Genomic DNA, 14,452 nt, shown 5'->3' on the forward strand with positions numbered 1-14,452 from the left:
TTCTAAAAAGAAATAAATCCCAAAAGAACATAAGTACATAAATCCATTGAAAAGCCCTCCAAGCTTTTCTGTAAATCCTTATATTAAAGCCTTGATTTACTTCACACATTTGCATGCCAGATCGAGGTCTTCACAACGACTTAGACTAACTCACGCTTACACTAATAAAAGCTTGATTACAGATTCTGAGAATTTTCCTGTGTGAGATTATGTATTTGTGTAAAGGAGAGACGGTATGGAGGCTTTTTTCATTCAATGTTGCTCTTGGGAATTCACGATAAGAGGAGATTTGATTGGTGCAGGCATGCCACAGGTCATTTGGAACTGAAGGTGAACTCCCATGGTCATTGTGACTCAGCACACCACAGCACAGTCCACACAAGAGAAGGTCATTTGAGCTTCACCCATGCAAGGTGGCAGCCCAACTAGTTCAACAAGGGAACAGTGCTAGGGAGGCTGCACATTAGTTTAATTAGTTATTGGTTTTGTCCCTTGGCAGTTTATGTGTGAGCTGAGTGTACACAGTAGTCTTCTACCCTCTTAATTAAGACTCCCTTTGGGTTCTCCCTTGCCACTAAAAAGGCACATTAAAGCCTCTTTTCCACTGCCGGTTTCCTAGTAGGCCTACAGCTCGACACAGGCCGCCCCTTTTTGCTTTTGGATTGAGCTGTGTCACTGTCATTCCCAATCGAAAAGCAAAAAGTGGCGGGCGAGTGGCGCTGTGTCGAGCTGTCAGGCCTACCAGAAAACCAACAGTGGAAAAGAGCCCATAAGTGTCGGGGAGGGGAGGCCCCAAAGTGGCTGATTTCAGGTGAAATGACTGGTGTTTGTTCCTTGGCTACAGTTCATGCGTGAGATGGCCGGGGCGTGGCAGATGACGGTGGAGCTGAAGATGGGTCTGTTCTCGGACGAGCAGCAGGAGGCCGACCCCCTGGCCGCCTCGGAGGAGAGCCAGCCGGTTCCCTGCCCCCCCAACATCACCCCACACCACATCTGGATCGAGGTCAGCTGCACGCATGATATTTGCCTGGGTCACAAAATATAGACTGTATATACACAGCATATATTTGGAAAATAATCTCCTCAGTGTCCTAGGGATTGATGGAGTAATTGTAATGTTTGGTGGAGTAATGACGATCAGCTGCTAGTTGTGTACTAGACACAGATTCACATTTTGTGGTATTATTGCAATCTCGCAAAGTCCAGCTTGGTTTTTTGTGGCCTTTGGTTAACTTGGAGCATTGCCACTTTTTATTCCTCTTAACTATACTACTCTCATGTGTTAAAATGACTAATGCAAGGTGTGTAATAGCAATGAAATAGTCACTGAAATAGTCATTACTTTACTTATTGACAGTGATGGGCAAAATGGATTCATTAGACACAATCCAGTGCCGCATATTCCAAATGTCCTCCCTTGTTTTACATGTCCAATTCAACCAGGTGGTCATTTAACCAGCCAATCACTTGGCTGAATCGGATAGGTAAACCCAAGTCATTTAGATAATGTGGCACTAGCCTGTAACTAGCCCATCACTACTAATTGACTTGACTTGCTACAAGATGAAGGGACATGACTAGGGATGTAAATAAAATTGAAATGTATCGGAAGTATCGGCCGGCGATTTAATCGAATCGCATCGTATCGTGGAGCATTCATAAGAATCGAAAATAATCGAATCGCTGGCCCCTGTGCAATGCCCTAGCTCCATAACACAATAGTGGTGGAAAAGTAATTGGAAAAAATCGCATCGTAGAGAATTCTTCAGTATCGGAAAAAAATCAAATCCCTGATTTAAGAAATCGATACCGTATCGTATCGTCATGAAGGCTGTGATTTACACCCCTAGACATGACCTATGCTGGCTCTGCACTCATAGACTGTCAAATCTCTGCTATTTAGGCAGTGTAGAGCAGGGATGTCCCGCTGAGTCATTTTATGTGGCCCGCAAGATTATCTCAGATGTTTATCACAGTTGACCTACAGGCACCATTAATATATAGAGTCAAAGATTTAAACATGAAATTTGGTGTGGTCACAGGACTATGAGTGGAATCAGTGAAATAGCTCACATTCATATGCAACAAGAGTATGTGCAGGCACACTTGATCTATGATGGGAATCTGTTTGTGAGATTTAAATATGAGCATTAAGTGTGTGCATGCACAATTTTAGTTTTTTTCAAACAAATATTGGGTTTGGCCCGCAACTTTTGTCCCAAATTTTGGCCCTCTACCAATTTGAGTTTGACACCCCTGCCATAGAGGGAGAGACATACTGTATGAGAACGAACCAAAAGTTGCATTAGTGTTGCTTTAAAGGGACACTGTGCAGGAAATGGTCAAAAAAGGTACTGCAACTATACTGCTTATTGAAACTGGGCTGCCTATTGCCAAATTTGATCTTTACATGAAAGTTTACTAAGTAATAAACAAATATTTTCTAGTATGGTCCAAGTAGAGTCATTTTTGCAGCTAAAAATGACAATTTTTGGAAATTCAAAATGGCGGACCATGGAGAAGATCCCCTTTTTTATGTATGAAAAGTGCAATTTTTCCAGTCATAATGAATACTTAGAATTTGATGCTGGTGGTAAGTATTCATGAAAAAGGTAACATTAGTGAATGGGCAGCATGAATTCTGGAAATAAACAATTAAAAATCTCACACAGTGTCCCTTTAAGTGTTGTGCTTTTGCTGTGCCCTGTAGTTCCTGGTGCAGAGGTTTGAGATTGCCAAGTACTGCAGCGTGGACCAGGTGGAGATCTTTGGCAGCCTGCTGCAGCGCTCGCTCTCCCTCAGCGTGGGAGGGGGCAAGAGCAGCGTCAACCGACACGTGGCCGCCATCGGACCTCGCTTCAGGTGGAGCATCACATGTCACGTGACCCTCGTGTCCCTCATGTCACATGACTCAAACTGATCGTTTTGCATTAGTACAGTTAATTGGCCCAATTTAAGACTATTGTTTTGTACTGTATTGTTGTATTGTTTACTGGTGAGGTATGTACTAATTGTGAACAGTTAATTCAACAGTTGAAAGCGGTTCTAAAATTCTGACCGTTCGGGAAGTTATTCAGTGATTTAGAAGTTATTCGAGTTTCATCCATTCACCTGCATATTGCATTTAGCTCACAATTTTTCCGGTAGAGTGATGATGTGCCATACATACAGTAGATGGGTGTCCTCATTTTCTTACTTTCTTTGACTTCTGTCTAACTAACTATTTTGGCCCAAGTGTCCCTTCTTTATCCCTGCCGCTCAAGGTGTTTGTGTGTGTGTGTGTGTCTGCGTGTGTGTGCGTGTGTGTGTGTGTGTGTGTGTGTGTGTTTTCTCTCAGGCTACTGTCTCTTGGTCTGGCTTTGCTGCATTCTGACATGGTCACCAACGCCACTATCCGGAATGTTCTGCGAGAGAAAATCTACTCCACAGCGTTTGACTACTTCAGGTACTTCTTCATTTCACCACTGAGGCGTAATCTTTTTTTTTGTGTGTTTTATGATTTTGAGATAGTATTGTGCGAGAGAGACAGGAGATGAGCGGGGAGAGAGAGATGTGGAAGGATTATTAGCAAATGACCTGGGCCGGAATCACACGCCGGTATAGCAGGCCAGTGCCCCACCACTAGAGTCACGTTAGGGCCACTGAGGCGTAATATAAATGAAAAGGCTTATCTTTGTCTAGTAAGTTGCACAGAACCTGGTGGCTGAAAATATATTTTGCTTTGTGAGTTGGCCTAGCTTCGCACCATAGGGAGTTTAGCTTATTTTAGTTCATACTTCCTTTTTTTCTTTTTGAATCTGGGCAGTGTGGTATGTGTTGTTAACCGTCCCTTGTAACTGGATAATCAGGTGGATATTCTGGCTTGCCAGGGTAATGTGATAGCAATAGCAGTAGCAATAGTATTTTTACAGCACATTAGCATACATGGCTGTCATTCAAAGTGCCTGAGAGGAAAGAAAGAAATGAGAGAAGAAAAATGACTATAAAAAGTGAGACTATAGCTAACCCTAACCAAAGGCAGATGAACATATAGATAAACATGACACTGTTGGGGCAGTTCTAATTTCAACAGGAAGCTGGTTCCAGCTGTTGGCCACATAATGGCTAAATACCATTTCTCACCCTATTTGGCTTTTATCTTAGGCACAATCAGTGGAGGATGAGTAAATTGATGTGTAAATTGACCAAGTGATGCGTAGGTTTTTTTTTTAATAGTAACTTAATTTGTAACTTTTTAATTGTTATTGGACTGTGCTGCCCTAATCAGCTTATGGACCTAGATGACTACTCTATAGGCCATATTGTGTTTTGTGTGTCCTAAATGTGCGTTTACATGTGGATTGTGGTGTGGAGTCATGCAAGACAAATTTCTGTGCAAACAGACAATAAAAGTTTATCTTATCTTATCTTATCTTATCTTATCTTATCTTATCTTTATCTTTATCTTATCTTATGTATTCTGACTCTTCATCTTCTCTCCCCCTCTTCAGTGCGCCTCCAAAGTTCCCCACCCAAGGCGACAAGCGCCTCCGCGAGGACATCAGCATCATGATCAAGTTCTACGCCAGCATCCTGTCGGATAAGAAGTACCTGGCTGCCAGCCAGCTGGTGCCACCTGGTGAGCTTGGCTCCAATCCCGTCCCGAGCACCCTGTCTGCCGGGATTTTCGGATCGCTAATTGTTTCCAGCACCACTCCGATATCGATCTTGAGTAAGCCCTTTCTTGCTAAACCGCTAGCTAGCTAGCTAGCTGCTGCGGTTTTGCCGTCACAAAATAAAAAAAACCCGTCGGTAGCATGTGTTTTTTTTTTTCTTTTATTTAACCTGGGCCAAATTTGTTTGCTTCATGTGAGTGACAAATTTGAAAATGGATGAAGAGAAGAAAAAAAACAAAAAAAAAACAAATATAAAAAACTCATAGCCCAGATGTTAAAAAAGAAAAAAAAAGAGATCACCCGAATGCACGACGTTCATCATGAACCTCCTTCCCCGATTTGTCAATTTGTGGAACAAATTGAGAAACGGGTTTGAGAAAGAGAGAGAGAGAGAGATACAGAGCGATAGAGGCATCTCTCTGTCCTCTACCACCTCAGTCACCCAGCCACCTCATCCCCACCCCCCACCTCCCCCACTTCGCCACCGCTCTATAGGACAGCCGCCATTTTGTCCTCCTCCATTGAAGAGAGCATGACCCATGCTCACGTCACACCCACCATCCAGCTGCTGGTGTAGACGTAGTAGAAGATCTGTGGATGCATGGCCATCTCAAAGATCAAAGACACCTAGTAGAACCTCCTCTAGGAAACTCCAGCAGCACATCTCAGCCAGGGTTCTTGCAACAGGTCTGGGCAAGTTTTTCGGTTTCACATGGAAGGCATTTGAAACCCAGCCCTGGAAACCTTTTTGGGAAGATTGGGGGTGGGGGGGGGAGTAAAATAACACAAAAGCCATTCTGTGACGATCTAACATTCGTATTGTTGAAATTAAAATATATTTATATGTTTATTCTAGCAACAAAATATGAATGTCGTTTTCTCATGAATACCAGTCTCCCATAACAACCATCATTCATCCCTCTCCCTCTTATGGAAGGCTGATCTGGTCACGATTTTCACGCAAAATTATGGATTCAGTTGCGATTTCATAAGGTGTAACTACACTTAACACAGCGAACTAAAAGATTCAAAACAACCATCCAACATCATTTTTTTCTGGATTTCTTTTGATCAAATTGAAATGACTAAAATTCCTTTCCCGGTGAAATGGCAAGAACCCTTCCTCCATTTTCAACTGTGGTGCTAACCATCCCAGTCATTGTATTGTGTGGCTTTTAGTAGTACTGTAGGCAGAGAATGAATAAGCATGGTATGCTAGTATGCTTGTGGTCTAACTTAGTTTGCTGTGAGGTTGCTCTGTGCTGTTGTAAAGATGCAGTTAATGCAGTGAAGCAAATGCAGTGAATTTATGTGGTGATAGACTGGAGAGATAGGTCTAAGTTTTTAAGTATGTAAAAAAGTAGCAATCTTGGTTTCATTTTCTTGTATTAGAGACATTTTGAAAAGGAAAAGGGCATGTTGTTTGATGGATATGATGCATGAGAAAGCATGAATTGGGGGTCAGGCCCAGTAATGATGCAAAAACAGGGGTTAGAAATGTAAGTAGTAATTGAAGTCTATATTGTTACTATACAAGTGTACCCAAGATATTCAGACGAGCCAAGAGAAGCAGAGTAGTCCTAGAGGCAGGCAGGCTCCAGGCCCAATGGGTCTGCATGCCGTATGAAGACATTAACATGTTTGTGTGGGGGGTCGGGGGTGCCGTCTTTAGACAGCCAACAGGACCCGTCTCTGAACAGCCTGTCGGTGATGAATGCGGCCGACCCGCGCAGCATGGACATGACGATGAGCACCCGGAGCCAGCAGAGCGGCCAGGGATGGATCAACACCTACCCCCTCTCCAGCGGCATGTCCACCGCCTCCAAGAAGTCCGGTACTACTACGCCCCAACATTTTAATTTTTAAAATCGTTTTATTTTACCTTTATTAAACCAGGGAAATGAAATCACATTGAGAATTAAATTATCTTTTACAAGTGAGCCCTGGCCAACTTGTAAAAGAGAATTTTATTCTCAATATGATGTGTTTAACCTGATGAAGTTCTGAGACTTACAATCTAATGGCCCATTCCAGACACAATCCAAACTAGTAGGAGATCGCACTTATCCTACCTGGATATTTCAGCTCCCGTTCCTGGTAGTTGAAGTGGAAGTTCTGCAACCATGGCTACCGCCGCGGTTTAGCTGACTTAAGCGAGGTGTATTGATACGAGCCAAAAGAGCCATAATAGCTATTATGCTGACATATGTTGCATTTATGTTGACACATTATCATGTAATAACATGAAGAATGTGTTGAATTAAAATGGCTGTGTTTGGAATAGCTGCACACAAGAGAAAATAAATTTCACAATTTATTGACATTTTAAATAACTGCTCCATGGGCGCCCCCATTATCATCCGACTTCAATTTATTGAGGCGGGAGTACATTTTGTGTCCGAAATCAAAGTCTTTCATATTTTACTAGATTTGGTAGAGTGAGAGTAGAGATAATTTATTGATCCCATGGGAAATTAAGGTGTCAAGTAGCATACATACGTAAATACAGAAGACACAAAGGCATCACGAACACACAACATTGCACATACATCCACCACCACACATACATACACATGGTGACTGGTACCACATTTTTTTATGATAGCACTGTAAATATATAGAGAGGAAATTGATTGTGGTGAAAGTCTGGGAAGCTGAACTTGAAGTTGTTTCTCCGTCCCCTTGCAGGCATGTCCAAGAAGAGCAATAGAGGAACCCAACTGCATAAGTACTACATGAGACGAAGGACTCTACTGCTGGCCCTGCTGGTACCCACTCTCTTCTCTTCTCTTTCTTCTCTTCTCTTCTCTTCTCTTTTCTTCTCTTCTCTTCTCTTCTTCTTCTCTTCTCTTCTCTTCTCTTTCTTCTCTTCTCTTCTCTTCTCTTTTCTCCCCTTTTCTTCACCTCCTCATCCTTCCATTACTCCTGTGTTTATTTTCTTTTTCTCTCCTTCTTTTTATGCTCTCCTGCTCCTCTGTCTTCTCTTCTCTTTTCTTCTCTTCTCTTCTCTTCTCTTCTCTTCTCTTCTCTTCTCTTCTCTTCTCTTCTCTTCTCTTCTCTTCTCTTCTCTTCTCTTCTCTTTTCTTCTCTTCTCTTCTCTCCTCTCCTCTCCTCTCCTCTCCTCCTCTCCTCTCCTCTCCTCTCCTCTCTTCTCTTCTCTTCTCTTCTCTTCTCTTCTCTTCTCTTCTCTTCTCTTCTCTTCTCTTCTCTTCTCTTCCTCTCCTCTATGTCCGTTTGCCCTTTTCTCTACGCTCTACTCTCAAACCCTGAGCCTACCCCGGCTCTTCAAGAAAAGATTAGCACTCTTACTAGAAGGTTTAAAGATTTAGTGCCTCCTAGTGATCTGGGCATTGCTAAATCACGGTCTACTTTGACGTCAGACATCTGCCCTGGCAGCTTTACATTTCTACGTATGTAGTTGGCCGGGGCTAGCGTCTCACTCCCCAAGATGAAATCCCACGCTCATGAAACTCTCTCCGACTTTTGACCCACGGAAACACCTTCATGTGGGGATATGAGTTTGAATGTGGCAAAGCTCTACTTTAACAGTTTCATGCTCCCCCTGTGTCATATGGTTTAGCTTAGGGTGGCAAGCTAAACAGTGCACCGGTTGTTGTGTAAGTGGGGAAAGTATGTAAGGCATTGAGACCGGGCAAGGCGTCGTATGCAATCAGGCTTTTTCCCAGCCTTCCTTATCCTTATTTCCCAGTTCCAACCCTAACCCTGTTTTACAGATGGAATACAGTAGTGAGCTCATCCCTTCTACCTATCCTCCATAGGACCTGCCTAAGCTCAGTATTCAAAGAAAAGGGGGTGGGATGGATCATCTACTATTTTTAATGCCAAGTTGGTAGTGTACTCATCAGAGATTTGCCTGATACTTTTAACTTCTGGTCCAGTTATTTTACAGCTTAAGTGTGTGACTTTGTCCAGCATGTGTTTTTAACAGAAAGACCACCTCCCCAACACTGAATATCCAATAGTTTAGGGGGTGGGCAATATGGCAATAATGTCATATCACGATTTTTTTTTTTTTACATAAACTCTTGATTTCGATTGTTGCCATCTTCCATTGAAAAAAAAAGTCTGAAACAGGCATTTTAGGGCTGCAAACCTTTCTACAGTGAATAGGCGTGAAGAACAGGATCTTCCACTTGATGAAACGATTCACACCCTTAAGTGCAATCTATCTTTTTATCTCTTTTATCAAAGCATCCCCCCATGTTACTGACCGGCGTCTGTCTGTCTGTCTCTTTGTATTTGTGTGTCTGTCTCTGTGTCTCTCTGCCTGTCCCTTGGTCTGTCTATCCCACCTTCTATCTCTGCCTGTATTCTCTACTTCTCTGCAATGTATGGTGCTTAAATGAATGTACATATTTGTGTAGAACTTTTAACTGTGTGTGATTTTATTGTTGGACCCCAGGAAGAATAGCTGGGTCTGCGCCCAGCTAATGGGGATCCTAATAAACTAAACTAAACTTCTATCTTTCTGCCTCTGCCTCTGTCTCTCTGGCTGTCTGGCTGTCTCTCTCTCTCTCTCTCTCTCTCTCTCTCTCTCTCTCTCTCTCTCTCTCTCTCTCTCTCGCCCTTCTCTCCATCTGTCTCACCGTTCCTCCGCCAGGCCAGCGAGATAGAGCGCCTGACCACCTGGTACAACCCGCTGTCCACCCAGGAGCTGGCCATCGCCGTGGAGCAGTCGGTGGAGACTAGCATAGCCAACTGGCGCTCCAAGTACATCAGCCTGAGCGAGAAGCAGTGGAAGGACAACGTCAACCTAGCCTGGAACATCGCCCCGTACCTCGCCATGCAGCTGCCCGCCAGGTACTACACACACACACACACACACACACACACACACACACACACACACACACACACACACACACACACACACTAGCCTGGAACATCGCCCCGTACCTCGCCATGCAGCTGCCCACCAGGTACACACATACACACACACACACACACACACACACACACACACACACACAGATACACACAGATACACACACACACACACACACACACACACACACTAGCCTGGAACATCGTGCCGTACCTCGCCATGCAGCTGCCTGCCAGGTACACAGTTGCACAGTTGCATAAAATCGAAATTGACACCATATTTTTGTCCCTTGCTAATGATGCCAAACAGCAGAACACCACTGTGTGTTTCTTAATGACTCTCCACTTACGCAGCTGAAGAGAGGGAAAATTGTGAATTATTCTTACAAAATTCTTACTATAACTTACAAAAAATATTGTGATATCAGTACACACACACACACACACACACACACACACACACACACACACACACACACACACACACACACACACACACACACACACACACACTCACTCAAAAATGACATAGTTGCGGTGTAGAGATACGTATAGCTACCTTCGAGGCACACCCATACACACACACTGAAGTACAAAGACATACATACAGTATATGGGCACACACACCCATGCTAGTATGCATATGTGTGGGCATTGCGTGCACACGCACATGCGAACATAATTCATGTTTTTGTCACCAGCAGCAGCAATGTAGTGACCTGGTTACAAGCCAGGGGCACCCTTGTGCTGCTATGTAGACACCCTCACATTGTCTTATCCACACCACTTACATATGTGCGCACGCACGCACGCACGCACATACTGTACATAAAGACTTTGCATAAATGTTCTACTGTCGCCATATAATTAGCCTGCCTTGGGCATGGGACACAGCACTCGCACACAGCCCAACAGTGTCAGTCACGCTTATATACACACACACCTACACACACACACACACCTACACACACACACACACGCACACACACACGCACACACACACACACACACACACACACACACACACACACACACACACACACACACACACACACACACACACACACACACACACACCTTAACTGTGTGCCAACCAGCTGTTCTTGTTCTCACGCATACCGTACATTAAATTACATTTAATGTACCGTACAGTACATGCTTTTTAAACAAAGCAACTTACAATCAAGGACATAATCATAGCCAACATCACTAGCAGGTACGAAGTGCACAGGAAATATGCAGAGCAAAAAGTGCACATGTAGGTACGAAGTGTACAAGTAGGTTTAGTTTATTTTTTTATGTAATTTTTTTTTACTCACTCACACACATAAAGTGTCTGGCATATATTAGATGTGCATCTGCATAGATGTTCATTCACAGTTGTTAATGAACCTCTGTAGAACAGGTCAATCGCACTTTAGGATAGCCACTAACATGCCTACCTGTCTGTATAAGGAACAGTGACGTTTTTTGTAGCAGAGTTCCCACTGGTGCTTGAATTTCTTGAAAATGCTTGAATTTCAATGAAGTGTTTTCAAGGTTGTGAAAATGCTTGAATTTTTGGTGAAGTGCTTGAAAATGCTTGAAATTTGTGTCAATTGATTCAAATGCAGGTAATTGCATTTTAAAAGCACAACGTTAAAGGTGCTGGAAAACTGAAAGGTGCTGGAAAACTGAAAAAATGGTGCTTGAAGGTGCTTGATAAGTGCTTGAATTTGTCTATTTGTGCGGTAAGGTTCAGTGACGTTTTTTGTAGTAGCACACGTCAGGGTGGTGCAACCACAGCTAATTGTCAAAAAGAGAAAAACACGCACATCCGTCTCAAAAAGACTGGGTGCAGGACTAGCAAAAATATCATGAAAACTGAAAGAAATATCCGTGACACAGTTTCTTTTATTTTAATGTGACGTTTCGGGCAGCATGCCCTTCATCAGACCTGATGAAGGGCATGCTGCAAGCAACCACAGCTAATGCCACTATTGCATGGATTACTGTAAATGGGTCTGTTGTTTTTATAGATTATCCAAGAAGCATATTCATTGCAGTACATTCGTTACCAATTACTAATTCATTTATTGGCATTAGCTGTGGTTGTACCACCTGACGTCATTGACCCATAACTGACTCTGTAGTATGTTTGCTAAGCGAACTCAATAGTTTGCATGTATTTCCAATTTCCTTGTTGTTTTGCCAACAAGGACTCTGTTGTTGATACAGTATGATGCTAATAAGGACCTAAGAATCGGCTCTTGATTTTTCTTTACCCCTGTCTTAAGTCACTAAACAGTGTTGTCAGGTTGAGCGGTATCCCGCACTATGCATAAATGTTCTACTGTCGCCATATAATTAGTCTGCCTTGGGCATGGGACACGGCACTCGCACACACCCCAGCAGTGTCATTCACGCTTATATACACACACACCTACACACACACACACACACACACACACACACACACACACACACACACACACACACACACACACACACACACACACACACACACACACACACACACACACACACACACACACACACACACACACACACACACACACACACACACACACACACCTTAGCTGTGTGCCAACCAGTTGTTCTTGTTCTCACACATACATCACATTACTTTGCTACACTGCCATGGCATAATGGCAGGTAAAAAAACTGCATTGGGCAGGTTTTTCTGCAGATTGATGTCCGTAGAAATCACTAGAATTTGGTTCGAACTGGGCAGAATTTAGGGCTTCCAGGTGGTGGTTTTTGAGGATTTTGTGGGCTGGAAATCATCAATCGTCACATCTGGCAACCCGACTTACAGACACTGTATCAGGCATGAATTAGTGGCTAACTAGTGAACCCTATTCTAAAGTGTCAACATGGCCTTATGTCAGGGCTATTCAAATGGTGGCCCTGGGGCCAGATGCGGCCCTTGGACGGCAAGGTTCTGGCCCCCCACAAGCCCCTTGAAATACATAAATGTTTTTTCTGAATTTAGAGACAAAAGTACGGGTTGTGTATCGAGCTGAAACGGGACGTTAAAATGCAGGAAATTACATCTAAGAAATGCAAAACTTCCTGGGGGAGGACCCCCAGACCCCCCACCTCAATGAAGTGTCCCGTATTTTTTTCATTGACAGTCGTGTGTGTAGTTCGGCCCCTTTACTGGAAGGAATTTGAAAAACTGGCCCTCGTTGACATTTAATTGAATACTCTGCCTTATGTACACGTGTAAGGACTAAACGTTTGCCCTGTAAACACAAAGCTCTGATAAGTTTGATGTGATGGGTGTGTACTGTGCAAGGAACTTGCATGTACAGGAAGGCTCACTCACCAAGACCTTGAGTTTGGCCAAACGCCTTCACCAAATGCGCTGACTGACACATCAATTTGAGCACAGCAAGCTGTTGTTTATTGTACGTTGACTCTGGAAAGACTAAGCGAAGTGCATAGATAGGCCCATTAGGTCCATTCCTAAAGTAGGTCTAGCTGGTGCTGTGGGCAGATAGATGGTCATCCATTTCCCAGCATCCTGTGTGTGTGTCTGTACTGAGAGGCGTGCCAAAGTGATTGGTCAGCAGTGGCCTCAGGCCTGCGTCCCGCCATTCGGTTGTACCAGTGTACATTTTCACCCTGTCCCCTCAGTATTCCTGTTTCTGACATTATCTGTTTAACGTTTGGATGTCTCTGTTTCTGTCTCTGTCTCTGTCTCTGTCTCTCTCTCTCTCTCTCTCTCTCTCTCTCTCTCTCTCTCTCTCTGTCTCTCTCTCTCTCACTCCCTCCCTCCCCCCTCCTCCCTTGGCAGGTTTAAGAATGAGGCCATCGTGGCCGAGGTCACACGACTTGTCAGGCTGGACCCTGGAGCGGTCAGCGATGTCCCTGAGGCCGTTAAGGTGAGTGACCGCACCAAAAACATTTTAAAAAGGAAGAAAAAGTCTCCTCAGACTATTTGTCTTCTTCCGTCCCACCAACTATTTTCCCCACCTTTGTACATTTCCCATCAGCTGGCTCTCATAAAACACACAGTCACTAGGGCTGACAGTATTCAGGCTTGACAGAGTTTGCAAAAATAAAAACATTGATAATAATTAGCCATTAGGTTGTTTTTATCTCAGAAAGTGTTACAGATTCAAGGTTTTCTTCTACTATCAGGCTTGAATAATGGTCATACACAGGCTATTAAATGTTCGAATAATATGTCAAAATAGGCCTACGTTACGTCACTATGCAGTATCTTGTCGTCGTCGTTAGAGCAGGGGAAAAATTTCAGGCTCAGGATTTTTTTTCACTATCACCCCTGAGTCACTCACATCAGCGGTAAAATATGAAACATTTCCGATGTGATAGAAAAAGCAACAACAAATGACAAAAACTTGACATTGTAGACACATCTTAACTAGTGCATCCTAACAAACTGAATGCGCAGCGGTGTAATTAAACGACCAATTCAGTCAATTTCAATATGCTGTTGTATTGCTCACGCTACCCTTGACTTGCCAAATTTTTCGACTAAGCCCTCTCTGAGATATTAGCAAAATTAACATAGGCCTATTCCAAATATTTTCCCAAATGGTACCGCTGTTTGCTAGTTGTCTGCTGATGTTGTATAACCTTTCGGATGTTTTTGGGAATACATTTTTTTTTAAAATGTTTTAAATGTAAAAAGCGCTGCCCCCATTACAATGACAAAGATCTTGGAAAAGGCTGAAGAAGGGGAAAAAACCCTCAGTTACTGACAAGTCCAGGGTAGTGTGAGCATTACAACTGCATGTTGAAATTGACTGAACTGGTTCTTTAAATTGAGGAAGGACTGAAAGCCAAGGGCTTGAGCTATCACCGAAATAAAGATGTGCAGACCATCTTCCTGTTTTTCCTTGAATTTCTTCTTAATCCTGTTCTTGTGTTACACTTTTGGATTATGCATCCGTCACTTTATAAAGATTAGCCCATGTGAT

At 43.3% G+C, this 14,452-nt stretch overlaps 1 protein-coding gene across 4 annotated transcripts in view; it reads left to right on the top strand.

The window, feature by feature from the left end:
* Positions 1 to 14,452, top strand: part of pi4kaa (phosphatidylinositol 4-kinase, catalytic, alpha a) — a 94,336-nt gene that overhangs the window by 39,739 nt on the left and 40,145 nt on the right. For 3 of the 4 annotated variants that reach the window (XM_063211627.1, XM_063211628.1, XM_063211629.1), the window contains 8 exons: positions 845 to 1,003; positions 2,711 to 2,862; positions 3,338 to 3,445; positions 4,491 to 4,618; positions 6,328 to 6,489; positions 7,344 to 7,423; positions 9,277 to 9,476; positions 13,303 to 13,390. In XM_063211627.1, the coding sequence (XP_063067697.1) occupies positions 845 to 1,003; positions 2,711 to 2,862; positions 3,338 to 3,445; positions 4,491 to 4,618; positions 6,328 to 6,489; positions 7,344 to 7,423; positions 9,277 to 9,476; positions 13,303 to 13,390 (1,077 nt within the window). Of the gene's footprint in view, positions 1 to 844; positions 1,004 to 2,710; positions 2,863 to 3,337; positions 3,446 to 4,490; positions 4,712 to 6,327; positions 6,490 to 7,343; positions 7,424 to 9,276; positions 9,477 to 13,302; positions 13,391 to 14,452 lie in introns of all 4 variants that reach the window. The other variant, XM_063211626.1, reaches the window with a different exon arrangement.

Source organism: Engraulis encrasicolus, chromosome 12 (assembly GCF_034702125.1).
Source record: "Engraulis encrasicolus isolate BLACKSEA-1 chromosome 12, IST_EnEncr_1.0, whole genome shotgun sequence".
NCBI lineage: Eukaryota > Metazoa > Chordata > Actinopteri > Clupeiformes > Engraulidae > Engraulis > Engraulis encrasicolus.